Raw genomic sequence first — 18,831 nt, forward strand, 5'->3', positions numbered from 1 at the left:
GACCCAGGGACCCCATAGGGACCTCAAAACTGCCCACAGGGGTCCAAAACTGCCCGCAGGGTTCCCAGCCGGGTACCGGGTATCTGGCCCGCTTCGAATGTGTGTGGCATTATTGGCTCCTTCCTCAGCCCCTGTGAGCAATCTCGAATCCTGGCCATTCCACTTTCCAAATTACCTTTCTCCCACCCCCATCACGGCCTCACGAAGGCTCAGGTCCACACAGGGCTGGCCTGCAGCAGTGTCCCCGCTGAGTCTCCATACCGTGGGCCCAGGCTGCTAAGCCTCATCTTCCTTACCATAGGCCCACCTTGGCTTTAGTGTTTATGGCCATCTTGCTTTCTCTTATGTGCAGGGGTGGGACTTTATTTTTTAAGGACTCCCATTTCCTCCAGAGAGGGTGGTTCACAGCTGTTTGTGAGCCGGACCAGGCCTCCTTTCCAATCCATTCCTTCTCCCTGCACTATGGGTTATTCTCCCTGGATCCTGCCTGCTCAGTCCAGTGAGTCAGGTGTCCTCCTAGCTCCCAAGGCCCCTGAGACTCACCCTGACCCTGCAGTAGTCCCATGGTGTGGTCAGCCTCTGCCCTGCCTTCCTCCCCTGCTGGTTCTCAAGAGCACGGCTCCAGCCTGAGTTCTGTGGGAAGTCCAGGACCCTGACAAGGACACAGACCTGAACACAGAGCCATTTGGGAAAATGCCTGAATTGAAAGAGAGGGAAATTACCATGTGCCAGAAAAGAGCATCCTCCTCCTTCTTGGAGAGAGCAGCAGTTGTCAAAAAAATTGTTAAGGAAGGGTGGTGCCACAGTAATCCTGTCCTTGGGAGGCTGAGGCTGGAGGATCACAAGTTTGAGACCAGCCTGGGCAACTTAGTAAGATCTTATCTCAAAACAAAAATATTTTTATTTTAATTTTTGGTACCAGGGATTGAACCCAGGGGCCCTTAACCACTGAACCACATCCGCAGCCCATTTTTATGTTTTATTTAGAGACAGGGTCTCACTGAGTTTCTTAGGGCCTTGCTTTTACTGAGGCTGGCTTTGAACTTTGGATTCTCCTGCCTCAGCCTCCCAAGTTGCTGGGATTACAGGCATGTGCCACTGTGCCTTGCTCAAAATAATTTTCTTTAAAAAAGTCTGGGGATGCAGCTCAGTGGTAGAGTGCTTGCTTAGCATGTGTGAGGCCCTGGGTTCTATCCCTAGCACTGCAAAGTGAAAAAGGTATTAAATGTGACAGTGTCCAACCAACACATTCTTGGGGTATAACCAGAAGACCTGCCATGGGGAGACTTTTATAAAGGACAGGAGTAGCTGTCCTGTGGCACCCTGGTCACCAGCAGCATAGTTACAGAGTGGAAGGAACCTCAGGCCTCTACCCATATCCACAACCCTGTGGGGCAGGTATCACCAGATGAAGAACCTGAGGCTCAGAGAGGTTGAAGAAACTTCCTGAGAGTCAAACACTAGTACAAGGTGCACTGAAATGGGAGTCCAAATCTGCCTGGCACTGTGCAAGACACTGGGGCTCCTGGAGTTCAGAGCTTTTAGAAACCAAGTGATCACTCTTGGGTTTTGCCACATGATAAACCAGAGGGCATTACATGATTTGTAAACTGCAGGACAGGAGCCTGGGGCCAGTTGACCAGAACAGCTGCGTTCCTCAGCCAGGCCCAGCTTACTGAACAAGGCCACCCTCTTTTCCAAACTCCCTTTGCTCCAGCTCTTGAGCCAGAGCTGGCTATTCCAGTAGGTCAATGAGCCGAGACAGGGGCACTGAAAGCCCCAGCTGCTGGCCCACACTCACATCTGCTGTGGACTTCTACTCCAGGGAAGAACCGTAAGAAAGGGAGGGAAGCCGTGCGGTAAGATGCTAGGCATCCTGCTCTCTGCCTCCATTTCTCCATCTGGGAATTGGGCCTATAAAAGAGCCCCACTTTTTCTTTTTCAGTGTTAGGGATCAAACCAAGGACTTAACACGTGCTAGGCAAGCACTCTACTACTGAGCTATATCCCCCGTGCCCAGGGCTTCAGCTTCCAGAGTAGCTGGAATTAAGGGTGTGTGCCACCAAGCCTGGCTATGTTTGGCTCCGTGTTCAGGCCCATGGTCTTGAGCAGGGTTCTGGGCTTCCAACGGACTCCAGCCTGATCTGTGCAGATTCTGGAATTCTCATTCTTTTAAAAGCCCTCATTACACATTTCCTTCACTCTGAGGCTTTCAGATGTCCCCAGGCAGATCAGTGGTTTCTTCTATCTGTGCCTCTTACCCTGTGACTTGGGGACACTAGAGAGGCAGGGACCACCTGTCATCTCTGTCCCCCCTGTCTTCATCTTCTCCTGTGGCTGCTTTGATGCCATATAAAGGCAACAGCGAATGCTCTGGAAGGGTTCTGCTTCACAGCAACTTGTGAACACCCCGAGAAATCAGCTTTTGTGTGTGTGCATGAACGTGTGCTTGTGCGCTGAGGATTGAACCCAGGGATGCTACAAAGCTACACCCCCAGCCCTTTTTATTTTTTATTTTGAGACAGGGTGTCACTAAGTGGTTTAGGGCCTCACTAAGTTGCTGAGGCTAGCCTCAAACTCGAGATCCTCTTGCTTCAGCCTCCCAAGTCATTAGGATTACAGAGGTGTGCCACTGTGCCTGGCAAGAAATCAGCTGTGCTTCACACGGCATTAGAGTTGCCACATGAATACATGGACCAGGGACAGGGACGACAGGTGTTCCTTGCCTCCCCAACATCCACAAGTCACAGCGTCAGAGGTGCAGACAGAAGAAGCCACTCACCTGCTGGGGATGCCTGAAAGCCTCAGCGAAGGAAAGTTTTAAAGGGGGATTTTAAAAGAATAAGAATACCAGAATGAGCTTTTTTATTTTTGTGATTTATGAAAGCAATTTTTATGGAGTAGTTTAAACACTGAGATGTAAAATTGACCCACTTCCAGAAAACGTGAACAGGGAATTCTGAATAGCCTCCCTGACTTGGAGTCATTGTTAAACCATTAAAAACAAATGGGAATGCCAGGTGGAGATGGCGGGCAGCCCCATGCAGGGGAGCAGCGGTGTGCTGGGGAGGGCTGCTTGGGAACCGCGAGAAGTCTGGTGTTAAGAAGAGGCTGGTGTGTGTGGGGGAGCCACGGAGGGACAACTGGGGAAACGGGTGGGGCGGGTCCAGAGGACCTCAAGGCCAGGCTGCGTCCCACCTTCATCCTCGGAGAGATAAAGCACCGTGAGAGGACTTCCAGCAGAGGAGTGACCGAGCAGGGAGCAGAGAGGGTTGGTGTCCAGAGGAGAGGAACTCAGGCTCCACTCGGGCAGGAGGAGGAAGGCGATGGGCAGCTGAGGCATCTGAGAGGCCTGATGGGCCATGACACCCTCTGGATGTGGAGTGAGGGGAAGGGAAGCAGCGGAGGGGGGAGAAGCCACTAAGACCAGTCTGCAGGTCTCAGGCAGCTGGGTGTAGGGATTACCCTGAGGGGATGGAGGAGGATGCCAGAGACAGAAAGCAAGGCCATTCTTTCATTTATTTTTATTTTTTTATTTTGATGGCACTGGGACTTGACCCAGAGTCTCGTGCTTGCTAGGCAAGCACCCCAGCACTGAGCTACTGCTACAGCCCCAGCCTCCATGGCAGTTCTTTCTGCAGACTTGCCTACCCTCCTTCCTGGTGGAGGTGGGGGCCGGCCTCGGTCTTACCCCATCCCACTGCAGGTCCTGGGGGAGGGGGTCCCGAAGGCCTGGAGTGCAAGCGATGGAGGTAAAAGCTCAGGCTTTCACGGCTCCCCCGAGTGCTGTAGCCCAGAGTTAGGGCTCAGGGCAGCTGGGCCAGGGGAGGTGGAGCCTGAGCATTTCCTGGGAGGTTTGCTGCTCTGGAAAACAGCTTCCCTGCTCATCCACCCTTTCAGAGAGCCCAGTCTGGGGACCCCAGGGAGCTGTCTGGGGCTTTCCCAGAAGGGAAGAGGGTCTGGGTACCAGTTGCTGTCTCCTGTGAGGAACAGGAGGGCGGTGACAATAATGGCTCCCATTAACCCATCTCCCGTGGTGACAGGTGTTCTTTATGGCCTCCCCTCCTTAGCACAGCGGGTGCTATTTCCCCTGCTTTCCAAGGGAGAAAACTGAGGCACGGAATGATTAATTAAGCAATTTGCCCAGTGCACACTGCTAACTGGTAAACTATGGTTGCAGGAATTAAATCCAGGTCTCTCTGGGTGAGGCGCCATGCTGGACGTGGTCCATCGAACCAGGTGCTGTCGGGAAAGCCCGAGATAAAAATCAGGACTCCAGCTCTGTAACCCTGCAGCCTCCTCCAGAACCAGCCTCCAGGCTTAGCCTTGCCACTGGCACCTCAAGAACTAGATTCGTGGTCAGGACCTGACACGCTGGATCTGGTGGCAAGGACCGCAAGGCTCAGAGCCCCAGTTCTGGTGATCGGCCTACAGGGAGCTGGGCTGAGGCACGCAGCCCTGGACCAAAGTCCACCCACTGTAGGCCTTCGTTTAAGGGAACAACTTGTCCCTCCCCAGCTCTGAGCCAGGCCTCCAACCCAAAGCTCGGTTTTTCAGGTCAAGTCATGTAGACTGGGGATTGAAGGAAGCAGCTCACAGACCCTGTGTAGTTCCAGGCTAGTGGCCTGGAATTCTCTTCCTCGTGGAGGGGGTCCATTCCACCCACCTGACCCGCTTCAGAAACTCCTCAGGCTCCCTCAAGGCGGTGCTTGACTGTAGCCACGGTCAGTGGCCAAGGCTCCTGTTGCCATTTGTTGATCTCTAAAGAGAGAACACAGCCTGGAGTGGTGATATGTGCCTGTAATCCCAGCAGCTCGGGAGGCTGAGGCAGGAGGATTGAGAGTTCAAAGCCAGTCTCAGCAAAAGCCAGGCACTAAGCAACTCAGTGAGACTCTGTCTCTAAATAAAATAGAAAATAGGGCTGGGGATGTGGCTTGGTGGTCGAGTGCCCCTGAATTCAATCCCCAATAACCTTCCCCCCAAATAAATAGAGAATACAGAGTTGGGGCCCTACACTCCAGGAACTGTGGAGAACCCCAAATGAGAGAGGTCTAAGTTCTCTGTACATTGTGCCCCACCCAACACTTGTGTAGATTTGCTTAACAAGGACACCCCAAAACTCAGGGGACTGAACAAGCCAGGTTTTGAATGGACATCTTGGGGTTGGCGAGAAGTCTGGTCCCACCCTCCCTCCCACTCAGGTGCTGGTGTATCTTACCCAGGGCGCGTCACAGCCTGGGCGCCTGCATCCTTAACCCAGCCCCCTCTCTGGCTTGCTCTGTGGCTCCAAGTAAATCCTCGGAGCTGCTTCCTCCCTCTGCACAACAGGAATAATAACTCGTGTGCACCCGCCCCTGAGAGGGTTGCTGGGATAACTAATGACATAATGGAAGGGAAAGCCCTCTGAGAGCGTTTCAAGGGAGACACGAACCAAAGGCATCCTTATTAATAATAGATGCTCAGGGTGCTTTCCTGCCAGTGCACATTCAGCACTTCTGGGGCAGATGCCCAGGAGATGTGCGGTTATTTCATTTGTTGCCACTGATAGTTTGGTGTGGGGAGGAGGGTAGCGGACGCATGTGCGCCCTGCCCAGCTCTAAGGGGCAGCCCCTGAGCTCATCCCCCACACACCCGCATTTGTTCCCCTGTAAACACTACCTCCAAGTCACCCAAGGCAAGGGAACACTGTTGTTCCCCAGAGGGGCGGCACATCACCTGCCTTCCTCTTCTATTTCCAGTACTGGCCAAAACCTACATCTCCCCCATATTAGCTAATGTCTAACTATTCCAAATTTTTTTCTCTACTGCTAAAAAGTTTGATATTGTCTCATGGTGAATATTTAATTTAATTATCTAAAGAAAATGATGGAACATTTGCTGCTAATTTATGGCAAGCTACTAAAGAGACAGCGCTGACATAATTTTATGCAGAGCTCCAGGCTGCAGCACAAAGGAGCAGGCTGCCTATTCATCCTAAAACAAGCAAATGAAATTGACTACCCCGGAGATCAATCAAGTCATTAAACACTGTGATGAATGTGGCAGAATTCTTCAGTGCCTGAGATTTACAGGGCACCTTTCACGGAGCACTCCAGGAGCCTCCTCAACATCAATTTAGGCCCCATAAGTACGTAGACTCACCTCCACCTCCACTGCTTAAAGAAGGGGCAGGGGGCCATGTGTGGCGGCTCACACCTGTAATCCCAGCTACTTTGGAGGCTGAGACAGGAAGATTCCGAGTTTCAGGCCAGCCTGGGCAACTTAGCAGGACCCTGTACACCCCAGCTGCTCACTGAGGGTGTAGCTCAGTGGTGGAGCACTTGCCTAGCATGCCTAAGGCCCTGAGTTCAATCCCAGTATGGGCTCTACTCAGTGCCACAAGAGGGAGCCAACGTGTGGCCTGGACCCACAATACAGTACAAAGTCACCTGCTTCCTGGGTAAGGAGTGGCTCAGAATGGAGGAAGGTCAGAGTGGAAGGGGACTCAGGAATGAGGGTCCAACCCCTGCACTTTCCAGAGAAATAAATTGAGTTTGTCGTGCTCTTGGGAACTTCTGTGCTTTGCGTGCTGGGTCTTCTGCCTGGGATGCACTTTTTCATCTGGTTGATTCTGACCGCTTCTGGACTTGGCTAGGCTGCCACACCGTGCTTCCCTTCACTTCAGCCACCCAACTGGACTGGATTAGGAAGTCCTCTGTGCTCCCAAAGAGGGACTCACGATATGGCATGTGGTTGGCAGCAGATTTTGGCCTAAGGTCATCACTTACTAGCTGTGAGTCCTTGGCAAGTGCTGTAAGCTCTATGGGCTTTAGTTCTCTCGTCTATGGGGGGAATTAACACCACACCTTGTTAAAGCCATGAGATTTAAATGAGAGCATGTATATAAAGGGCTGAGCACAGCGTCCTGGGCATGAAAAGCTCTCAAAACTGATTATTATTGTCTGCACCCACCCATGCCGTATGAGATCTGCCTGAGCATTCGCAGGTGAAGGCTCAAAGATCACCTAGTCCAAGTCACCATTTCACACAGGAAGAAAATGAAACCCGAAAGAAGAAGGAAGGAGGCCAGGGTGCCTCTGAGGCAGTACCAGAGGCAGGACAAGAACCCAAGTGTCCTGGTGACCAGCACAAAGATTCCCCATGCAGCTCCAGCTTGGGAAAGGAGCACAAGCTCATGCAGAGCCCTCAAAAAGGCAGCAGCAACCTGCCTCGACCCTCGTGGCCAGTTGCAGGCAGTGAAGGAGGGGAAGCTCGGCAGGGCGCCTCCCTCTCACCACCAAGGTTGCCACAGAAGTAAGTGCCAGTAAAGCCACAGTAAATCCTTAACTCTACCACTGCTCCTTGCTTCTAGTGACACACTTGCTGTTTTGAGACAATGCACACCAAATGATAGAGTCCTGGAGAAGCTGGGCTGTGGGGGACAGCCAGGATGGGGTAAAGGTCGCAGCCCCAGAGCTGGAGTCCAGTGCGATCCACAGCTCCATCTGGTCATTACCCCTTAGCCCACTTCTTCATCTAGAGAGTTGGGGTGGTGATATTCACTTTGAAAATCTTTTTTTTTTTTTTTTTTTTTTTTTTGGTAAGGGTACATAATATACCCAACACACAGAGAGTTCCTGGCAAATAGCATTTGCCAAAAATTTTGGTTTGTTCCAATTCTACTGCTTGCCTCGTGACCTGATGCACATTGCTTTCTCACATTAGTGCCTGATCTGAAAGTTTTCTCTTCTTCCCCCCACCGGTGGGTTCCAGTCATAAAGGGTTATCGGGAAGTCGTCTTCACTTGGGCTCCCTGCAAAATGAAAGAACTCTAGGGCCACATGAAACTGCAAAGGTGTATCACCCTCTACAGACTTTTCACAGGTTATCAGTCAAGCATCTGGCTTACTAGATCCATCGGTGACAATCAGTAGGGTTCTCTAGGTTCTCCAGTTTCTTCAGTTCACCGTTATGTAGACCACAACGAAAGCCTCTAGTCAGAGCCAGTGTGAAACGCAGCCAAGCTGACCATCCCTTTCAGAGCAAGAGCTTAAAGTGCATTTATGGCTGGGGCTTCCAGCCCTCCAGCCCAGCCCAGCCCAGACACACCGGGGCTCTGGCGGCAGCACAGCTCCCCTGCCACCCTGGGAGGGAGAGCCCTGCTCTCTGCAAACCTCACGTACAAAACAGGACCCAATTCCACAGTTTCCAGGGGCCTATCTGTAGCCAAAGAGCTTTTAGTCAGACCCATTCAGGGCATAAGCCAAAGGATTCCTGCAAGAGCCTCCTGTTTGTGCCTCCACTTTCTCCTCCTTCCTCCATTATCCTGAACATACCACCAGGTTAGGTATTTCTCTAGATTAGGTTAAACACTGCCAATGGCTCCCTCTTGCCAGGGAGTGCTTCTTAAGACTTGTTCAGGCAGCAGGGCCTCAGGAAGTCATATGCCTTCTTGTGGAACACTTGGTGTACTGACATATTTAACTCTACCATAAAGGAACTTGCGGAAGGTATTTTTAAATATTCAACAAAATCACCCCATATGTCCACAAGACAAAAGTCGTGGTTAATAGCCTGCTGACCTGTTAATAGCCACTTGCTCCTGGTCCGTTCGCTTTGGGATCTGCTCACATTCACAAGAAGATAAGGGATAGCAGACACCAGAGTTTAAAAGTGTGCAAGGCTTAAGATGGGTTCATTTTAAAAGTTGACCTTTCCTGAAAATCAGGAGAAGACGTCTGTGGTATAACTTTCATGGTACCATCACTGGTCCAGCTCCTGAAATGCAATGTACCTTGAGGACAAAATTTCAGAAACACTGATCTATGAGGCAAAAGGCCTCCTCAGCCTGTCAGGTAATGTCCTCTACAAACTAGTCTCAACTATCACCTCAACCAACACCCGATTGCCACGTTTCTGCCCTTCACTGCCTCGAGTATCACATAAGCTCTCACCAGTTTCCACTTCTGCCCCACATGCTGTGAAGCCTCCACCCCTGGGGAAGGGCCGTGCCCACCCACAAAGGGAGCCCTCTCTGTATGTACTGCCCATGGCAAGGACCTGCTCTCTGCATTTCCTTGTCCCCTCTCATCCTTCCTGGTAGCCACAGAATGCTTGCAGGCAGGGGCTATGCCTCCAACAGCTTGTTTTCAGAGCCTGGCAGGATATGGTTCTACCTGTCAAGACCAAAGCTACTTTAGGGTAGTGGCCAGGACAGACTCCTCTGGGTCCAGAGGACCACACAGCACAGCCAGTGGGCCAGAGAACCCAGGAAGGAACATTCCCTGCAATACTGCTGATAGCACGTGGGACTTGGAGAAAAGCTGGCTTGTATCGCCTCTCTACTACTGGAAGGTTGGGAGCAGGGCCAGGCCTCAGGCCATTGTTGAGTGAAGAGGCATTTGGCTTGACCTAGATGACCCAGTCCAAGGGTCTCTCCAGAGACCCACCACCTGGCTGCCTTTCTAGAGGCCTTTTCCTGCCGTTTCAGACACTGTTCTGCCAAAGTCACCAGGCCATCGAATTCCCAGAGGCCATGTGAGGTTAACCAAAGACCTCAAAAAAAATCTAGGAAGGAAATGCAGGAAACATACAAATGCAAGTTGCCTCAACCTCTTTTCCCCATATTGCTTCCGGAGTCTGAGGGTCATGCACAGGGCAGAGTCAACAGGAACCGAGTTTGATTTCCAATAAAACAGAGAAAGGGTCTCAAATTGCACCTTCTGGCATGTATGAGTTTTAAGTTTTCCCGCCACCCCATGGCTGACTTTTGAAGGTACACTCTAATTGGGCACTGAGAGGAACGGAGGGGGACTTTTGAGTTGCATGAAATCCTGCTGGGGGGACCATCCCAGAACACTCTCCTTTTCCAGCGGGGTCCTGAATGTGCTCCACACACCTGGCAGAAAGCAATGGTGCTCCTTAGTTGAGGTTACTGTGCAGCAAGTCCCCCTGTCCTTGAGCAGAGGCGAGGGAGAATCACATCCCAACAAAGTCACCACTCTGGAGCCAGACTTCCTGGTTTCATATTTTAGCTCTTGTTTTTAAGCTGTCTGAATTTGGGTGAGGTATATAATCTCTCCGCTTCCTCATCTGTAAAAGGGTAATAACAGCACCTAACTAACAGTACTGTTGAGGACCAAAGGAGCTGTACATGTGTGAGGAGCCAGAACAGTGCCTGGCAACCTCTACACAGCCGTGCACTGCACAGTGGTGTTTCAGACAATGACAGATGGCATATATGATGGGGTCCCATAAGAGTACAACAGAGCTAAAAAGTCCCCATCACACGGTGATGCCACGGTAAACATGCTACTCGTGTTTGTGTGATGCTGGTGTAAACAAGTCTATTTTGCTGGGTCGTATAAAAGCTGCACATGTGATTTTATACACTAGGTGCGGTAGGCTAGGGACCCAGGTTTGTGTAAGTACATGCCATGAGGTTCGCACAATGATGAGATCACTCCACCCTTCTCAGAACTTTCCCCTTCGTTAGGTGACATATGACTGTTCTTAATGCTGCTGATGATAATGACCTATACCCAATAAATGCTGGTTCACTGAACAGCTGCTTGGGGCTGGGGCAGACCTGGCAAAGCCTCAGCTGCCCCATCAGTGGACTTGCACTCACAGTGGCTTGCAGCCCGTGCCACGCCAGGCCTGGGCTGTGCCCTAGGGCAACAGAGTGACAGTGCCAGAGGTAACCAGGTAGGCTGGTTCCCAGGCCCTCCTTTACAGTCAAAGTCCTACAAACTGAAAAGAATCCTAAAATGAATCAGAAAATTAAGTTTAACTTAAGCCAATTCATTCAGCAAGGCCAGATTCAAGTCAGTCTGCTTTTGTCACATTAGCAATGGTTTTGGAAGACTGGAGTGTGTTTAAGGTAATGCTCATGCTTGGTGGCCAGCTTCTGAACTCTGAGTTTGGTGACCTAGTTCCCTTCTTCTATGAGATAGGTCCTTCCACAGTTGTTTAGAATTGGCCTAAAACAGAGCCCTCCATGAACAAGACAGGTGAAGGAAAAATGGTAAGTGAATTTTTATTCCCTTTCTTCTCTTTAAGAAGTTGGGCAAGTTACTGATAGTAGTTTCAAAGCTGTGTTAAGGCTTTACTATAGATTTTATTATGGAATTAGAAAATTTCAAAAAATAATTGTTTGGAATCATACATAATTAAAAAGAAATATAATAATAGTCCCATAAAAAGCATCTGGCTGTTGCTAAATTTTTTCATCAAATTATAAATTTCTGTGATTTCAGCTGAATACTCTGACATAGTGTTTCTTCTTGACACATGACCATGATTCATTTTTTCTTCAATAGTTCAGTCATTTCAGGAACGACCTGCAAAAACAAACAAAAAAGCAGTAATTAAGCAACTTGAGCCTTCACTGTAACAGAGCCTCAGCTCTTGGCAGCTCGTGGAGGCCCCAAGAAAGGTGCAATGCAGAGCACCAAGTGCCCCTTCCCCTTCCAGGACCATTCCACCCTCCCCATGGGGAGAGAGCAAACCCTCTGGGCTGGCAGGGCCCAGAGTCCACTCAAACCTAGGAGCCTTCTGACACAACCACAACCACAGTGGTGTCTCCTAAGTATAGGCTAAGAGTAGTGTGTATTTTTGTTGTTGTTGTTGTTATTTCTTGTTTTTGTTTGTTTGATTTTTTTTTGGCTAGGAATTGAACCCAAGGGCACTAAGCTACATCTCCAGTCCTTTTGTTATTTTTTGCTTTGTTGCTGAGGTTGGCCTCAAACTTGCAATTCTCCTGCCTCAGTCTCAAAGCTAGGATGATAGGTGTGTACCTCTGCACCTGGTGCATGTATTTTTAACCTTCTTGTTTTTTCCCGAATTCTTCCTACCCTTACTGCATTCCTGATTTCCCTTCAAAGTCCACATCAAAGTCACTAGCTTAGTTAGGACTCCTGTCAATATCCTCTAGCACTTATTCTCTCATTGTTCATTTACTCATTCATATGTATTTCCCAAACATTTTGGTTGCTTTCTGAGCACACTACTATGATTTGTCACATAAATGCAAACCTGTAATCCATCCCAGCAAATCAGGAGGCTGAGGCAGGAGGATCACAAATTCAAAGCCAGCCTTAGCAACTTAGCAAGGCTCTGAGCACCTCAGCAAGACCCTGTTTCAAAATAAAAAATAAAAAAGGGCTGGGGGTGTGGCTCAGTGGTAAATTGCCCCTGGGTTAATAAGAAATCAAAGAAAAGAGAACTGACTGAGACAATTCCCATTTTTAAAAGGATTAATTACTAATCCTTAGCCTTGGCAGCTCAGTAGCTACAACTGGCAGTCCCAGTGTGGAGCTGCTTGGTGACGGCTTGGACAACAGAGGGGAGCTGTTCGTGGGAACTGCAGGGGAATGCCACACAGACATTCTGAACACCAGCCCAGCCACTTGTGTAAAATATCAATTACCCTGTCTTGCAAGGGGCTGTCGGCTGCCCTAGCTCACAAAGATCCCAGCTGAACTTGCCACTGATGAATATAGCCTCTCAATTATTTAAGAGAGCTACATTTCCATTAGGTGGAAATAATGTGTTCGTACAAAATTTATTAAGGAAATTGTCGACATGTTGTTTCTTCCGAATGTCACTTTGTCTCCAGCCTATTAAAAGGCCCATGTTTACCATGGAGCCAGCAGGCATTTGCTCAGGGGTGGCATTAAGTGCTGGCACCGCTTCTCCTGGCTTTCCTCGATGGAGGGACCATGAGCTCATGCCAGTCACACAGATGACATGCTAACTGAGCCTCATGTGGGATCTGTGTGTTTCATGAAAAATGTGCCAGAGCCCAACTTCTTTCCCCAGGAGGTGAAACATTAATTTGAATTAGAACACACAATTTTTAAAGACCTTACAAAATGTCCCACCACCACACTCCCCATAAAAGGGTTGAGGGGACTTTCTCTCACCAGCATTATACTTTTTAATTGTATCAGCCTCAGATTTTCTAAGGATACCAAACATTGCCTTATTTAGGGGGAAAAAAAAAGTTTTAACTCAGGTTCACTGAGTGTTTGATGCACTGGGCATTATGAAAGTCTAGATTCTTGTTCCTACTTTTTTTTTTAATATTGCAGAGGCAGGTCATTACTAAGATCAAATAAGAAGAAACTTAAATTTAAGTCTATTCACTGGGGACTGAAAAGTCTCTTCAATAGATGGTGCTAAGACGAATGGATATCCATATGCAAAAGAATAAAACTGGGCCCCAACCTCATACCACATTAAAAAAAAACTTAAATGGATCAATAACCTAAATATATGAACTAAAACTTTAAAACTCTTTGAGGAAAACACAAGGAAAATAGTCATTACCTTTGTATTGGCTACAGATTCTTAAATGTAGCTCTAAAAGTATAAGCAACAAAAGAAAAAAAATGGCTAAATTGGACTTCATCTAAATGAAAAACTATATATCCAAAGACTGAAAAAACTCATTAAATGAGAGGAAATATTTGAAAATCTGGTATTGGTTTAGTATTCAGAATAGAGAAAAAACTCCTACAAGTCAACAAAAAAGATATACTAAATAATGGGTAAAGGGCTTGGGGATGTCACTCAAGTGGTAGAGTGCTTGTCTAGCATGTGCAAAGTTCTGGAGGGAAAAAAAAAAAAAAGGTGTGGGGGGGCTTAGACATTTCTCCAAAGAAATGTCTACATGGCCAGTAAGCTTAACATCATTAGTCACAGTGGTGTAATCTCTATGGTAGGCAAATCAGAGGAAATTGAAAGCAAACCAAAGGAATTGAAAGCAGGGACTTGAACAGAAACTTGTTCACTACATCAGATCAGGAAAAGGTTTCTTAGATATAACACCTGAAGTGTGGGTGACAAAAAAAAATAGGTAAGTTGGACTTCATCGAAGTTTAAAATGTTAGTGCCATAAAGAATGTGAGGACGGGGCTGGGGAGATAGCTCAGCTGGTAGAGTGCTTGCCTCGCAAGCACAAGGCCCTGAGTTCGATCCCCAGTACCGCAAAAAAAAAAAAACAGGATGGGAGAAAATGTTAGAAATCATATAGCTGATAAGGAACTTGTTTCCAGTATCTGTAAAGAACTCTTACAACTCAAGGACCAAAGGACAATACAATTTAAAAATGGGCAAAGAAGCTGAAAAGACATTTCTACAAAGAAAATAAACCAAGTGACTTATAGGAGCCATCATACATACTTGGTGGGAATGTAAAATGGTACAACCATCCTGAAGAGTATACAGTTACCATGTGACCCAGCAATTTCATTTCTATACACATACCCCAAGAAAAAGAAGTATGCTCAGGATCTTGTACACGGATATTTATAGCAGCATAATTCATATTAACCAAAAGTAGAAACAACTGAAATATCTACCAAGTAATGAAAGGACGAAATGTGGCAAGAAAAAATAATTATGGACACGTGCTAGCACACAGATGAACCTTGAAAACTTATGTGAAGTGAAAGAAGTCAGCCACCAAAGACCACATAGTATATGATGCCATTTATATGAAATGTCCAGGATTGACAAATCTATAAAGACATGAAGTAAATTAGTGGTTGCCCAGAGTTGGGAAGATTATCAGGATAGGTATTATGGGTATGGGATTTATTTTCAGTATGAGGAAAATGTACTGGAATTAGATAGTGGTTTGCATAACTCTATGAAGATACTAAAAACCACTGATTCTCTTTTCTTTTTTGTATCAGGGATTGAATTCAGGGTCACTTGACAACTGAGCCACATCTCCAGCCCTATTTTGTATTTTATTTAGAGATGGGGTCTCACTGAGTTGTTTAGTGCCTGGCTTTTGCTGAGGCTGGCTTTGAACTCTTACTTCATCCTCCTGCCTCAGCCTCCAGAGCCACTGGGATTACAGTAATGTGACACCATGCCTGGTACCACTGATTCATTTTAAAAAGTGAATCTTATGGCATGTGAATTGTATCTCAGTAAAGTTGTTATATTAAAAGCAAAGTCAGGTGGTACACTACACCCTATCACTCTAACTCCTTTTATAATGTTTCCCATTTATTGAGCACCTACTATGTACCTGGATGGAAGAGAATATAATCAGGTAGGCTAATATTTATCAGAGACTATATTAGGTATAATACAATATAATCTGTATAATGTCATTTAATCTTCCATACAACCTTTAAGGTGTGTAGTATCTATATTACGGAGGAGGAAACTGACATTCAGTGAGATTGATTAACTTGGCCAAGATCATTTAACTAGTATGAGACCAACAAAGAAATTAAAACTCTTAATCTCTGTACCATATTATTTCTCATATTTTATAAAGGGGGATGAAAACTGTCCTTTCTAATTCATGACTGCTGAAGGGTGAAGTAAAACAAATATAAATGAATAAAATGTCATGCATATTAATTTTTGTTCTACATGGTTACATTTGGTGAGCAAAGTATCACCTAGGAAATTATTAGTCTAATAACTATACATACTTGTTAGATATGATACAGTCTGCAATTTAAAATTTTTACACAAAATTTACTCCAGATCCCTTTTGGCTGGGCTTGGTGATACATGCCTGTAATCCTAGCGACTTGGGAGGTTGAGGCAGGAGGATCATAATTTTGAGGCCATGCTGTCAATTTAGCCAGACTGTCTCAAAACAAAAAATTAAAAAGGGCAGGGCAGTGGAGTGTCCTTGGGTTCAATTCCCAATACAAAGGGGTGGGGAGAGAGAGGGAGAGAGAGAGGGAGGGAGGGAGGGAGGGAGAGAGAGAGAGAGAGAGAGAGAGAGAAAGAGAGAGAGAAAACTTAGGAAGAGTGTATCTGGCTGGTGTTACCTGTGTAGTAAGAAATGAGAGTCTGCACTTAAAGCAGTATTTTAATATGTAGTAGTCATTAACTAATTTTTTCCAATCTCCATTTTTAAAGGCCGAGTAACTTCTCTACCTTTGTATTAATCCAAAACATATTATTGCACTTCAGAACTTCTGAGGGCCATGGACTTGGCTCAGTGGTAGAGCTTGCCTAGCATGAGGCCCTGGCTTCAATTCCCAGCACCACAAAAACAAAAATAAAAAGATTGCTGAGCAGCATGTGGTCATTGCTGCCTTAATACAATGCTAGCCAAATGCAAATAATGTGATATGTTGGTCCAAACAGTTTCTCTCTATTCAAATGTAGGTCTGTTACAACACCAAAAAGAGCTTGAAAAGAGCTTGAGAACCTGAGGTTGGAGATTCAGCTGTCTGAAGTTTTGAGTTCCTTGTATACTTCGCTGTCTTAGGACTTTCTTTCATTTGAGATATCTGAGTTCACACACTAAGTTTCTCTTTTCTCTCTCTTTTTTCTTTCTGTTTCTGTATCTCTCTCTCTCTCTCTCTCTCTCTCTCTCTCTCCCTCTCCCTCTCTCATGCTAAAACTGAGAGATGTTTTTAAGGTAGTAGGCAGGGTATGGTACCATTCCCTCAACAACTGCTAAAAGATGCTCCTGCCCCAAGGCAGGTATCCATCCACTGGATGAACACTGATAATTTCCAATGGTTAGACACTTCATCTATTTATCATGTAAGTCTCCCATGAGAGCAGCAATACAAGTGCACTGGCAGATGGAAAACACCTTAAAATAAACAAAATCACTTAAAAATGTATTGAAATATCCTCTTGGAGAAAATGAAAGGCAACCATAGCAGATGCCTATTTGCAAACATGTCAATATGGCACATGGCTAGGGTTTAGAAAATTTAATTTCACTTTTAAATAAAAAGAATATTTACCACTCTATTCACACCTAGTAATAAGGACAAAATTCTTGCTACTTGAACAAATGGCTTAAAGATTAAAGTTTTTTTTTTTTTTTTTTCTCATGGAAAGGCAAATACAGAGTTGATAGCAAGGTAGGAAAAATGCTTAGAAGTGGAGTGTGAAGTGCTCTCCCTACACTTGTCACACGAGGAAGGCTTTACCTTCACACACAGCAGACGAAGCATTCTTGTCGGGCAAGATATGCTGGACTCAAGTGCCTGCTCTTCCCCCTGAGAAGCTCTACCATCCTCAGCAAGCCTGAGTGAGTGGCTTTGATGGTAATTTCTTCAGGGTGTCTGCCAAATACAATTGGAGGATATGGCTACTCAAGTCACTTCATTTTGTGTGTTAACTTAGCATGTGAGATGCCAAGAGCCATGTGGATATTTTAAAGACACTCTGGACTCATTAAGGTGAAAGTTATATTGCTCTATATTAACAACACATATTTATTTGGGCAACTTTAAGTAGAAAAAATTGCGTGATATATTAATGGTATGTATACAAACACATAGTCTTTGTTTAATAGCTTCATCCCTCACCAACCAAGAAATTTTTAGATGACAGTCTGAACAATAGCAATTTCTCTCAAGGCCAGCTTACCTTAAATAAATCTGCAACTATTCCATAATCTGCTACTTGGAAAATTGGAGCTTCTGGGTCTTTGTTGATAGCCACAATTGTCTGTGAAATAAAAACAAAGCATTTGGCTTTTATCAAGAAAATATACCACACAGATTGGTAGTTCTATTTTTTTTTAATTTTTAAAATTTTTAAATTTGTTTTTAGTTGTAAGTGAACATAATACCTTTATTTTTATTTTATTTTTTATGTGGTGCTGAGGATTGAACTCAGGGCCTCATGCATGCTAGGCAAGCACTCTACCACTGAGCCACAACCCCAGCCCTGGTGGTTCTATTTTAACGCCCCTTCTACAACATACTAACATTCTTAAAATGCCTATCAAATAATATGAATTTGATGCTTCTATGACAATATTATAAATTTATTAGAAGTTTCTGGGTTGCACTATAGTAAAATTATCTCATACCACTAGTTCATCTCAATATAAAGAACTTAAAGTCATTACTTCTTAAAAGATTCTTTCTTTGTGAAAAAAAGTGTTTGGTTTTAGATTTAAAACGGATAACAAATGTACATCCAAATTCACAGTCATTGTAGTTCAAATTACTTTGTCCTTCATATACTCTGTCCCATTTATTACATTAAAATTATTATCCCGGGTCTGTTCTGAGAATATAAAAGTTAACTATCTTGTGAATTTGTTATTAAAGGAGAATTTTAAAAAATTTAAGTCCTTATGTATGTATAAAACAAGCAAATTACCATATCTCTTACAAAAATTACCAAACACTTCTCATACTTCTTGTAAATATGAAAGGTAATGAGAAATTATTAGTAGTTAAGTAAAAAGAAATAATTTGGTATTCCCCATGGAATAACACTGCAATTTTTAAAATTAGAGTTTTGATTCAAATACGGTATTATTTTAATAGATAATAGATGAGAATAATTCTTGTCTCTAGAAGAAAAGCGATATTCTTGAGAATATCGCTCGTATTACGTATTTTGATATACTCTGATCTAATATACAGGCTACACAACATACGTGTAATTCCCTAAGTGGGGATCCTCAAAGGGATACGCAAAATATGCCAGAATATCTAAGGCTGAGGCACAGTATAGTCCAGGCAATGGTCAATCAAGAAACAATGGTGTTTCAGATGGGCCTCAAATTCAAAATCATAAGGATAAATACTTAAAATCACAGGCACTGGACTGGGGATAGAGCTCAGTTGGTAGAGTGCTTGACTCACATGCACAAGGCCCTGGGTTCAATCCCCAGCTTCACAAAGAAAAATAAACAAAATTAAAACAAAAATCACAGGCACTGATTTTCACTGAGGTGTTTCTCTTCTAGGAATGTGTAGCCTGCTTCACTGCTATAAGCAGAGATTTATTTAATTAGTGATGGTTAACGATTCTCCTGGAAGTTACCTACTCAAAAAACTGACAGTTTAATCATCTGAAAGCTTTTTAATCCCACTAAACAAAAGT

The 18,831-nt window shown here is 45.4% G+C and overlaps 1 protein-coding gene and 1 non-coding gene across 2 annotated transcripts in view; both read right to left on the reverse strand.

The window, feature by feature from the left end:
• Positions 1-10,992: 10,992 nt before the first annotated feature.
• Etfa (electron transfer flavoprotein subunit alpha) overlaps positions 10,993-18,831 on the reverse strand; it is a 70,986-nt gene continuing 63,147 nt past the window's right edge. The window contains exons 11-12 of the mRNA XM_047540088.1: positions 17,356-17,436; positions 10,993-11,321 (exon numbers count right to left, since the gene is read on the reverse strand). Coding sequence (XP_047396044.1) covers positions 11,283-11,321; positions 17,356-17,436 — 120 coding nt within the window. The 3' untranslated portion in view covers positions 10,993-11,282. The remainder of the gene's footprint in view (positions 11,322-17,355; positions 17,437-18,831) is intronic.
• Trnaa-agc (transfer RNA alanine (anticodon AGC)) lies at positions 17,583-17,655 on the reverse strand. The gene has a single exon. It is a non-coding gene; the product is annotated as a tRNA-Ala (tRNA).

Source organism: Sciurus carolinensis, chromosome 2 (assembly GCF_902686445.1).
Source record: "Sciurus carolinensis chromosome 2, mSciCar1.2, whole genome shotgun sequence".
NCBI classification, from domain to species: domain Eukaryota; kingdom Metazoa; phylum Chordata; class Mammalia; order Rodentia; family Sciuridae; genus Sciurus; species Sciurus carolinensis.